This window comes from Arachis ipaensis, chromosome B05 (genome assembly GCF_000816755.2).
Source record: "Arachis ipaensis cultivar K30076 chromosome B05, Araip1.1, whole genome shotgun sequence".
Lineage (NCBI taxonomy): Eukaryota > Viridiplantae > Streptophyta > Magnoliopsida > Fabales > Fabaceae > Arachis > Arachis ipaensis.
The window spans coordinates 145,192,634-145,204,988 of record NC_029789.2 but is presented as its reverse complement, the minus strand read 5'-3'; the positions used below and the strand labels follow the sequence as shown (position 1 = coordinate 145,204,988).

Below are 12,355 nucleotides of genomic sequence, written 5' to 3'. Positions count from 1 at the left end.
ACTCACGTTTGCTCGCCGAAGATCATTCGTAGAAGCTGTTCTCTCCGGTCAGTGAAGGAGTTATCGACGAAGCATCACCTTCGTACACTGTCGACGGTGAGAGGTAACAGTTCAAGTTGATCATTCTCTTCCATTTTTTGTATTTCATTGAGGGTTCTTGATACTTATGTGTGAATGCGTTGTTGTATATGTAAGGGAGTGGTTTAGAATGTTGTGGTTGTTGATGGCGCAAATGTTAGGGTTTAAGGTTTCTAATATGAAATTTGTAACCACATAAATCATAATCTGGTTTAAGTTATAGTCAATAGGAAGTAAATATATGCATTCTTATTATAAATATAGTTGATTTCTAGTTCTTTGCAATATACCGTTTTGCGACAAAATGATTAATCCTGTCTGTTTTGTGCATTGTGCTGTAAACTTAAGATGCCTGATTGATTGAAACTTGTTTTCCACCATGGTGGAACGTTTGAGACAGATCCTGGTGGAAATTTTATCTACACATCTGACTTGTATGATGAATGGGTTGGAGTCGATGAAGACTATCTTGACATGTTTGCGGTAACAGGTTATTATAGAGAATTGGGGTATGCTAAGGCTGAAGCATGTTGGTTTTTGGACCCTAAAGATAGGTTGGAGTTTGGTCTTAGGAGATTGCAAGTGGACCAGGACCTTGTTAGTATGATCAAGCACTGTCATGAGAATAACAACATCATCCACATCTATTTTGAGCACGGACCTTCGATTCCGGATATAATTGATGTAATGGAGTTGCCTGACGAGGATCATGCTAAAGGCCAGAAGGTCGGAATGGAAGGCATGGAAGAAGATAGAGTAGAAGGTGTTGAATCTGTGAAGAAAACCAGCACAATATTAAGTCAACTTGAAGAACCAATTACCTTTATCCCAGTTGAACTGAAATCCACTGCACCAAGTCCACTGTCCCCTACCCACTGCCCCCCAACCCACTGCCCCCCAGCCTACAGAAGGTGTTGAATCTGTGAAGAAAACCAGCACAATATTAAGTCAACGTGAAGAACCAATTACCTTTATCCCAGTTGAACTGAAATCCACTGCAGCACACTGTCCCCTACCCACTACCCCATGTCCACTTCCACCCTACCCATTGCCCCACAGCCCACTGCCTCCAGCCCACTGCCTCCAAGCCCATTGCTCCCAAGCCCACTGCCCCCAGCCCACTGCCTCCAAGCCCATTGTTCCCAAGCCCACTGCCCCCAGCCCACTGTGACATAGCCCATTGCTCCCAAGCCCATTGCCCTCTAGCCCACTGCCTCCAAGCCCATTGTTCCCAAGCCCACTGCCCCTTAGCCCACTCCCTCCAATCCCATTCCACGAAAATCAACTGCCCTCAATTTTAATGTCCACAAATCATGTTCACAGGCGAAGTTCCCTAAATCTCTATCCCAACCAAATCCCATTACATCTAAACTCATATCTCAGAAAGTTTGCTCTCAACCCACTCCCTCAACCAACAATGCACAAATAAAAAAAAAGACAGCGCATTAAAGAAACAATCCAAGCCTATTAACTTTAAATTCAATACATCTACAAAAATGCTAAGAAGGTATATCACAAGATCACAAGGTTGGAGGAAACAAGCAAGCAAGGAGCCAGTTCATTTGAATATTGATAGCTCATCTGATTCTTATGAGTCTGCAGAGGACAGTTTATACAAGCCACACATGCCACTTGACTCTGTGGACTCAAGCAGTGACAACAATGATGATGTTGGTCCTACCAGCGATAGGAGAAAAAGGAAGACTGGCAGTGACAATGACAAAGGCAAGAAAAAGGTTATTAATGATGAAGATACTTCTCGTCCCCCTTCAATGGATGCATCTGATTATGAGAAGGAGGTAGATGATGATGAGAAAGAAGAAAACTTGCAATGTATATAACGTATATTACAATTAATGTGCATATGTGTTGATTTCATTCTTTTTCTGTTGGTGATGTAATGCATGAATCTGTATGGCAGTGTCTTTTTCTGATGATAGCTGGAAATCTGATGAACTGAAGACTCCACCAGACTTTGAGGATGAAGTAGACCCAGCTGTGAATCTCATCTTCAATGATACTGCCAAGTTTGGACATGTGAGATTAGAGCTAGGTATGGAGTTTACCACTAGGGATGTTTTTAAGAAAGGGGTTAGAAATTATACATTACAAGAGGGTAGGGGTGTAAGGTACAAGAAAAATGATACTACTAGATGTAGGGTGGTATGCAAGAATGAAGATTGTCCCTGGATGGTGTTTTGTTCTTATAGCAAACCGAATGGATGTTGGCGGATTAAGACCTTTAATGATGATCATACATGTGAGAGAACTTTCAAGAATAGATGTGCAACTAGGTCTTGGGTAACTGATGTACTTGTTAAGAAGGTTAGGAAGCTCCCAACATTTAGACACTGTGAGGTTTTTAATTACTTTAAAGCAAAAACTAGAATACAACTGTCTAGGACTACAATTACAAGAGCTTTGGGTGATGCAAGAAAAATAGTAAGGGGTGATGAAGCTGCAGAATATGCTAAACTCAGAGATTATGCAGAGGAGCTATTGAGATCTAATCCGGTTTCAACTGTCAAGTTGGGTGTTAGTCCAATGCCTAATGGAGAAGGTGTATTTGAAAGGTTTTATGTCTGTTTGCATGGATGCAAGAAAGGTTTTGTGGGTGGCTGTAGACCCTTGATAGGACTTGATGGGGCTTTTTTGAAGACCTATTATGGAGGATGGCTGCTGTGTGCCATGGGTCAGAACGCGAATAATCATGTGTACCCAATTGCATGGTTCTTGGAGCTCTTGCATGAAGACATTGGAGATCAGACAGAGCATGGTTGGTGCTTCATCTCTGACATGCAGAAGGTAACCTATATGCTTCAATTAGAGGCACGTTATATGATTTTAAGGACCATTTTGAATTAATGAACAAAATTTGAAGGACTATTTTGTATATTAATAATTGATTCAGAACAAAATAATTCATTTTAATTTCAATTTGTTTCAAATAGCATTGTACTAGCCTTGCTGGATTTGTATAGTATAGAAACTTGGTTAAAAACTTGATTAGCCTTGCTGGATTTTTTATGCAATCAACTTCATTTAGTCTACTATTGTTATTCCAATTGCAGAATTTAAGAATTCTTAAGCGCATAAGTTCAAATTAGACCCTGTTTTTCAATTTATTATTATATAACTCGTAAAAATCAAGAATTTGTTATTTGCTCATGTTTTTAAGTGACTATTTTGTTATCTTGTAGGGTTTAATTCCAGCATTGCGTGAGGTTATGCCAGGTGCGCATCACTGCTTCTGTGCGTGGCACCTTTGGCAAAACTTTCAGAAACAATGGAAGGACTCACACTTGAAGAGTTTGCTTTGGAAGTGTGTTAGAGCAATGACTGTCTAGGAATTCAACGGACATATACAGTCTATAAAGAGGGTGAATGAGAAGGCGTGGGCATATTTAGACAAGTTTCCTAGGCAGGCATGGACCAGGGCTCACTACAAGGACTTTCCAAAGGTTGACAATGTCTACAACAACATGTGTGAGGTGTTCAACGCTGCCACCAAACCATACAGATGCAAGCCCGTCTTGACTTTACTGGAGGAGGTTAGGAGGTATGCCATAACTAGAATGGCAATGAACAAACTGAAACTCTCTAGCCATGTGGGACACTTACCTCCGATTCAACAAAGTAGACTTGCAAAGGAAAGGCATTACAGCAGGTATCATACACCAATGTGGTCTGGAGATGCGGCTGAAGTCATGTTTGAAGTGCATGGTGAACCACATAATGTGGTGGTTGATTTGGGAAACCAAACATGTAGCTGTAGGTCTTGGCAGTTATCGGGTAAGTTATATTTTATTTTATTTTTATTTTTTTTTTGTAATTTCACGGTAGTATACCTATCAACACACTTAGTTACTCAAATTTATTATGTGCTAGGGTTACCTTGTCGTCATGCAATAGCTGCAATTTCAGTCATGAATGGTAGACCCGAGAATTATGTCCATGCATGGCTAACAATGGGCTCATACAACAAGACTTATGAATACCATATCAACCCGGTAAGAGGCCAACAGTTGTGGAAAACATCAGAATACCTCCATTGTTTACCACCTGTAAGGAGCAAACCTCGTGGTAGGCCATCACATTATGCGAGAAAAAAAGATGCACATGAGGCACCTTTTCGGGGGAGCCAAGAGCGCACTGCAACAAAATTGAAGAGAAAATATGGCAAATTCACCTGCGGGACATGTGGAGATGTTGGTCACATAACAAGGAATTGTAGAATAGAAAAGAAACAAAAGGCTGATGAGCTAGCAGCTGCTACAAAGGCTGCTGAAGATAGTGCAAATAAGGGTGACACTGGTTCTAAAGGTAACGAAGGTGAGGTTGTTACTGAAGAATGTGAGGTTGGTGCTGAAGGAGGACAAGAACCTGCAACTCAGGTAATAATAGTATTAAAAACATTAATCAAAATTAGAGCTTGAGTTAATAAATCAGGAAACAAACAAATCCATTTTCTTGTTAACTTGAGAGGATATGTTTTTGGTCAGCTAATATGATTATTGTTGTTATTGATATCATAGGCTGCAAAGACTATAAAGAATGCCAAGAAAGGACATCTGAGAACTAAAAGTGAGAGACACATAGACAAACTCCCTGTCAAGAGGACAACTTCATCCACTGCTGCTACTATTGCGGCTGCTCTACATCCAACTGAGATTTCAAGAGAGACTATTCAAGGAGCTAGTGCAGCAACCTCTGAAAAACTGGCCTCTTGAAATTTGTTCCAACTCCAGGATTCAACCCACCAAGAAAAATGTCTAACTAGCACAAAGTGTAGTGGCTTTTTGAGTTTATGTTGTTGTAGTTGAATGCTATGGTTAAACAATCCTGTCTTTTTGTAATGTAACCTTTGAAACCTGTATGCATGGCCTTTGAATGTTGTTATGGCCTATGATGTTTTGGGTTGTGATAGTATGTTATGCACAATGTGCTTTAGCATAAACAACACTTGTTCCATATTCCAGAATTAGTTATGTTAAATTAATGAAGTTTTTGGTTTAGTTCATGTTATGATTTATCTCTTTCTGGTTTAGTTGAACACAATTTTAGCAGAATAAGTACAGCATCAAGAGTTGAACTCATGTCAAATTAGTGTTTCATTTCATTTCATTCCATCTTCATCAAGACATTACATACCACTTAAAATTTCATAACATAATCATCATTTGTTGAATATAAACCCCAACAAACTAAAACCTAAACACACACCAAAAGTAACTACAAAAGCCAGCAGCACTATTGTCATCATCTTCACGGTCTTAACATCACTCTCCAAGCTTGTCATCCTCCAACATAACTCATGCAAAACTTCTAGTGGAATGGGTGTTGCACAAACTTATTCTTCACATCCATCAGCCTAGCAAAAAAAATTACAATGAATTCCATACTGCAAAGTAAAAATTGCAGGTGAATCCAAACTCAAACTCAAACCATCTTAACATTTTCTTCACAGCCATAACCTTACCTCATAGTTGGGACAACCATAAAATGGTCTACCAGGATTTTCTGCCATTGTTGAGTACTTCATCACCGTTCGAAGCCTGCAATTACAGAAAACAGCGTTCTTACCTCCCCTATTGCGCATTCCTTTGTTGCCATAAGGTCTGCCTGCAGAGTTGTTCCTACTTGAGCTACTTTGGCTTTTCTCGCCACCAGCCATCATCACTCACACAGACAAGAAATCAATTTGGGTTTTAGGGCGAAGAAGAGAGGTCAAAGAAGAGAAGGAGACTCGAAGAAGAGAAGGAGAGTCGAAGAACAGAAGAACATAGCATACAGTTTGAAGAAGGGAAGACAATTAGGGTTTTATAATTGAAATGGACTAATTTGGGTAATATTAGGCAATTCCAGATACCAATTTGAATCAAATTCAACCTTGGCACACATCAGCACACATCAGCATACAGCTGGAATGCCCACATGGCAGTTAACGTTCCACATCAGCAACGTTTAGACGGCACTTCTGCGAGGGACTAACGGAGACGCACGTTTCTGAATTTAAGGGATTTAGTTGGTCATTTACAAAAATCAAGGACTAAATTGAATACCAATTTGATATTCAGGGACCATTTTGGGCATTTACTCATTGTAAAATCTTATAAAACAGCCACACTAACTGCACTGACATCTGCTGCATTGACTTACAGTTGTCAACTAACTTAACGCCTTTTTTAACCAACTTGTCAACAGCAGAAACTGCAATTTTCTGCCATTTCTATCCGATAATGTAGGCGGCCTAACCTAACAATTGCGTCAATGGCTGACTTCACGGCTTGAACTCACGACATTGAAGCTCAACTGTTGCTTCAAGGCTTCCCTTCCAAAGGCATATTTTAGTGCAAAATCTTAGTATTGTCTGTAGGGCAATAACTTGTTTATTAAGCTTAGCAAGATGGAAGTTTTTATTTGTGTGACAAACCCTATATGTGATAAGCACTGATAGGAGCAAAGAGAAAATGTAAGCAAACAAAACAAAATTGAAAACATGATTCCAGGTTGAAGTCTATATCAGGCATTAATGTGAAACCATACCACAAATTATCAGAAGGAGGGGGCTTTAGTTGTAAACGCATTGTCCCTTTGAGGGATACTATCCTTATTGCCAAAGTGAGAGGAACCTTTAGAAAGGAATAACCCGTTACTTCGACCATAACAAAGCTATAGCTGTTTATAACTATGATAATGATTTGATGTGTAAACATGTGTATCTATCAACATGAAAATGCTCAAAGGCAAAATTTGCAGTGACATAACTTTTAAGAGTTTAAGTGTCTTATTATATGTAAAAAAAAAATCCACATAGAGGTAACCGAAATACGGACATGTTAGAATATAATAGAATTAAAGATAATTTACACAATCAGTCATACTAGTTGTTTTTCTCTGTTGTTTATTGTTCTTATAAAGATCTCTTGCCCTCATGTACCTATGTATTCTCCCATTTTTTTCAGGTTGAATAAACAGAATTGTGGGGGAAAAAAAAGTNAAAATGTGACAAATCACTACACGAAGAAAATGCAAACTAAGTATTTGATTTAACGGTATTTTTGTGCTTACCAGTGTTCCCATTGACATCTACTTTGGCTCTTGTGAATCATTCACTCCATCTCCAAGATTCAACTGATTGCTAAGATCTTCAAGATCTGACGGGGCAGCCCCAGCATTGCTTGAGCATTCCGTCCCCTTATCGTTCTGTGGTTCACCAACTTCAAGCCTTGTTTCAATCTCTACTACTGCACCTCCAGAATATTCAATATCTGCCTCAAAGGTGCATACATCATTCATTTCCATAGGAAGAACCCTCATTGCAACGATAGAGGGTGGAGTAGTCCCCATATTGATGTCTGTACAGATAACTTCACCAAAATAAGTAGGTGTTCTCACATTGGTCAATACCCTCTGTCCAAAAATAGAAAGGGCTAACATTTATCTTATAGAAACCACAATCAAGGAAAGGTTTCAGTGAGGATTTCTCTTTAAAAATAAAATAAAACACCAATGTTAATCTCATGACAACTGCGCAAAGGAATGAAGTCGGTTTTTTAGTAATTCTACTCAAAAATTGAGGAACTCTGGAGGAAGATCCATCAGGCTTACTGGACTTTTCTAAGGCATCAAAACTTGATCCTGCTGATGGTCTCATGATAAAAGGATGATATTCAATATTTAGTGATGCTAGATTTCGATGACACTCTTCGTACAACTGACTAGACCACTTAAGTTTTTCACTCTGATCGCGTGAAGCCATACGGAGGGACTTACACCATGCTTCATTTTCCCATGACGTCTCAAGATATATGTAAAGCAATTTGCTTCCATGGTATACCACAGATTTGTTGTTTTCAACTTTTATCGGGTATCTTTTTGCCCTGCAAAACCCAACATAAAAAAATGACCTTGAAGCGCCGTATTTTCTAAGTAAATAAGCAAGAGTACATAACAAAGTGTTTCTTTCCACATCAGATGAAGTATGATACCCATGTTCCAAGCCGCAACAACTTTTCTTGTTTTTCTCATTAAGATGTATGTGAGATGTAAAGGAAGTGAGATATCCCCATTTGAATTCAAAGTCAGGAAAACTCATAATAAACCCATTTTCAACTTTGTTTTTCTTTCAATGTGAATTATATGTTCAATCAAGATGATATGCATTTTCGTATGCACTGATTTAAAAGGAACGAGAGAATGTATGCTGGTTTTCTATATAAATCATTGGCCTAATACTCTATATCAAGCTAGCTCACTAAGCTCTCACATTGTAACATATCCACAAACAAAAGAAAACGATATTGAAATAATGATCTCATCACAATGTTGTTCGGATATAGGAATGGAAACTATACCCCACGCAATCACGAAAGTGACTTCCTGCATCACATTACCATTTTTTAGAAGGAAGGCTGGATGATGAAACAGCCTCAACAACACATCCCTTCAGCCAAATGGCTGTCTCCGAACCATCATGCTCTGTGAAAATAAGTGACTCACCCTTGATCTTCCCATGCTTCTTAACAGGGCTAACCTCCAGTACCTCCCTTTTCCTTTTATGATCTTTAGCTTACTTTTCCAGCCAGAACTTTGATACCTTGTATTGTTCTAGAACCCAAATCACACCCTAAAGAAAGAAAATGCCAATGAATCAAAATAATAAAAGTAATTGGTGCTCCAAATGTGAATCAGATATCGAATTTGATATTTTTCACATTAATTTAGTCTTTGACGGGTATCAAATAACTATCATCATGATAACCAAAATCACCCTTGTCATTTTAGGAACCAACTTGAGGTCTAAATAATGTTCATACAGGAAATGGTAACTACCTTAACTTGAGTGATTACTCCAAGCAATACTAAAATACTAAAGTTACTTTAAAGCTACATAAGTACACAATTCGTTTTAACATGCAATTAATTCTGTACCCTTTTTTCTATGATTAAATTACAAGTGTTCCTTTAGAAAGAATTCTATAGCAGCAAGTGGTGCGCAAATAAATGAGAGAACACAAGCTAGCTACTACATGAAACACAATGTAAATAACAACAGAATAAAAAAATAATAACAATAAGAATAAAAAGATTAATTGTGGAAGCATGAAGCTTACCTCTTTTTCGAAGGTAGAGTCAGGTGATTGATAGGATCATTTTGCGAACTAGTGTCCAATGAGACGGGTGCTGAGATTTTGTCTTTGTCCTTCATGGCCCGTTCAATGATCCACAAGATTCCCAAAGCTTCGGCAACCACAACCGTCACCACCCCAACAAAAAAAAAACCGAGGAAGAGAATGAAGATAAAAACCAAAAACATTTTCTTTTCCTTCTTTCAACACCCCAATTGATGGAAAAACTATAAGGACAATTTAAAAAAAAAATGGAATACGAGAGAATGAGAGGAATGAGGTGAAAAGGAAGACGAACCCCAGATGAGGAAATTGAGAACGACCCAGATGAGAGATGAAGTTAAAATTGGAATCTTTATTTTACATTTGTTTTGAAGAATCGGATGCTAAAATTAAAAGCTGCATTGGACGAAACCCTTCAAAATATAACGTTTCTAATAATAGAAAAGATGAACGATTTTAAATAAAGTACTAGGGAGCCAATGGCCTAAACGTACACAAAGATGAACGATTCAAATCTAAAACTCTAATACCATGTCATGAAATCACTCCTCCCAAAAGTGTAACCTGATAAAGACAATGTAACACTAATGGTCATATCTCTAATACTTTCTAAACCTCCATTATACATATTGTACGCTTAAGTCATTGGCTCCCTATACTTTCTCTTTTTAAATAATAGGGAAAACAATCCATTTTAAATAATAAGAAAGAACGGTCCAATTATCCACTATTAACACGTTTACTTTCCTAACAGTTGAAATAAGTGCAATATTAACTGTCCACTATTAACACGATTAATATAAAAGTCAGGATTTATATAAAAGTTTAAAATTTTGTTTGTTGTATGGGAGTACATAAAAATTTCGTTTGTTGTATGAGAGTACATAAAAATTTAAAATATAATTTAAATAACCTTATCCCAGAAATTAAAAAACTCGACGGAGATGGATTGATTGATTGAATAATTTCCATTAATGAATAAAAGTCTCGCTGAAGGTTACTGTATTAATAAAGGACAGTTTAACTGTGCACTTAATGGACTGTGTATTTGAAATAACGTGTTTATTTCAAAGTAAATTTGTTCCGTCACCATAAAAAAAAGTAAATTTGTTCCATCTTTGCTATTATTTAAAATATACCGTATATCTTTTTTATTATTTAAAATCGTCTATCTTTTCTACTATTTGAAACATTCCATTTCTATGAATTTGGTTCAATTTAAATCATTAATATTTTTTATTATTTTTAAAAATTATATATAATTTTTTATAAATACATATATCTCGTTTACATTTACATGTATCTCGTTTACAGTAGATATATGAAAATTGAAAAACTACACATATTTTATATACACTGTAAACAAAATATATACAAAGAGCAAAACATATTAATTCAAGGAGTTCAAGTTAATCGGAGATGCCAAACAGTTAATCACATTTTATTTGCTGATGATTCAATCCTTTTTTGCAAGAGCGCACCTAATACAAGCCAAAGCATTCTAGAATTACTAGAGACCTATGAGGGTTTTAGTGGGCAAAAAGTCAATTTGAATAAGTCGGCTATCTTTTTCAGTCACAACACACCTCAGAACACAAGACTAGCAGTTGCTCAGACACTAAATATTGAACATATCGGAGCACAAGACAAATACCTGGGACTGCCCTCTATAGTTTAAAAATCAAAGAAAGCAACCTTTGGAGCTATCAAGGATAAAGTTCAGAAGAGGATTATGGGTTGGAAAATAAGTCTATTGTCATCAGGTGGCACACGCTATTGAGAGCAGTGGGGGAGGCGATTCCTATTTATACACTCTCTTGTTTTAAGTTCCCAGACACGCTGTTGACTGAGATTCATAGCATGCTCTCGCAATTTTGGTGGGGTCAAAAAGGCGCAGAACGAAGAATGGTTTGGATTAAATGGGACACAATGACGAGATCAAAGAAAGATGGAGGGCTGGGGATCAAGGATCTAAGGGCGCAAAATTTAGCTTTATTGGGCAAGCAATGTTGGCGTCTAATGAAATACCCTAATTCTACTATATCAAGAATGCTCAAAGCTAAATATTTCATATATACAGATTTCCTACGCAGAGATAGGAAGAGTACCGTCGTGGGGTTGGAGAAGTGTTCTTGAAAGGCGCAAGGTGATCGAGAAAGGCTTGTTATGAAAAATAGGCTCCGGCACTAATGTTCGCATCTTCCATGACCCCTGGTTCCCACCACCAGTTCTCCTTAATGTCCCTCAAAATGCACTCACAATCCTGCCAAATCTGCAAGTGTATTACGTTAGTGCGTTACTAAATCCTGATAGAAGCTGGAATAGAAATCTGATTGAGTCGATTTTTTCAATTGATATATGCAATAAAAATTTTTCAATCAAACCAACAGAGGAGGAGGATGAAGTTAATTGGTGCTGGACAAAATCTGGTATATATGAAGTTGGGTCAGGATACAAAATTGTTTATGGATTCTTTCATTCTCCTACTTTATTGAGGCCCCAGAACATACACAACAGAGTTTGGAATAGCATTTGGGAGTTGAAATTACCACATAAAATTAAGATTTTTCTATGGAAAAGTCTTCATCAAAAGCTTCCGGTGTTGCAACAAGTTCACAGCCGGTTCGCATCCACTCCTGTCACTTGTCCAAGATGCATGTTGAAGGCTGAATCAATTTCTCATGCTTTGTTCCAATGCCCCCTGTCTTCAATAATATGGAGCCTAAGCTTAATAACCCCTGACCTATGGATGAGAGAAGAAGAAATTTTTTTCAATTGGTGGCAACGAGCCTTATCCTGGGCAGCGGCTCAATTCGACGGTAGACAAAAGACCCTCCTCATAGCGGTGCTGTGTTGGAGCACTTGGAAAGCGAAGAATCGGTGTGTTTTTGAGAAGGTAATAAGCCCGGCACCAGAGATAGTGAAAGAAGCCAGCAATTTAGTGCGTGAACTCGTGTGCCATACTTGATAGATGCTACTAATTTTCTTTACTCTTACTTTACTCTTCTTTAAGCTCTTAGTCTTTCAGTCACAGTTGGTGATAAATGAAAATACCCAATTCTTTTATATTTTCTTATGGAAACACTTTTATTTTATATTAATAAAATAATATTTATCTTTAAAAAAAAATAAAATAAGAGAAA

The 12,355-nt window shown here is 37.6% G+C and overlaps 2 protein-coding genes across 7 annotated transcripts in view; one reads left to right on the top strand and one right to left on the bottom strand.

Annotated features, from left to right (window-relative positions):
• Positions 1,575-4,808, top strand: LOC107641477. The gene is made up of 6 exons (XM_016344967.1): positions 1,575-1,911; positions 2,000-2,883; positions 3,279-3,302; positions 3,426-3,870; positions 3,967-4,472; positions 4,614-4,808. Exons 1-6 carry the CDS (start codon positions 1,575-1,577, stop codon positions 4,806-4,808), a joined length of 2,391 nt encoding a protein of 796 aa, XP_016200453.1.
• LOC107644704 overlaps positions 6,579-12,355 on the bottom strand; it is a 100,938-nt gene continuing 95,161 nt past the window's right edge. The window contains exons 1-5 of one of the 6 annotated variants that reach the window (XR_002347557.1): positions 9,195-9,609; positions 8,475-8,707; positions 7,690-7,961; positions 7,150-7,491; positions 6,579-6,710 (exon numbers count right to left, since the gene is read on the bottom strand). Coding sequence is in view for 1 of the 6 variants with exons in the window: in XM_021103172.1 (XP_020958831.1) it covers positions 6,634-6,710 (77 nt within the window). In the remaining 5 variants the exon portion in view is untranslated. Of the gene's footprint in view, positions 6,711-7,149; positions 7,962-8,435; positions 8,708-9,194; positions 9,610-12,355 lie in introns of those variants that run through there. The other 5 variants (XR_002347559.1, XR_002347560.1, XR_002347558.1 and 2 more) reach the window with 5 other exon arrangements.

What these genes read in the sequence shown, in the direction of transcription:
- LOC107641477 (XM_016344967.1), top strand. Translation starts at nt 1,575, where the DNA reads ATGCTAAGAAGGTATATCACAAGATCACAAGGTTGGAGGAAACAAGCA. An exon ending in GAAAGAAGAAAACTTGCAAT is followed by an intron (nt 1,912 to 1,999) that starts GTATATAACGTA and finishes TCTGTATGGCAG; the next exon opens with TGTCTTTTTCTGATGATAGC. An exon ending in TCATCTCTGACATGCAGAAG is followed by an intron (nt 2,884 to 3,278) that starts GTAACCTATATG and finishes GTTATCTTGTAG; the next exon opens with GGTTTAATTCCAGCATTGCG.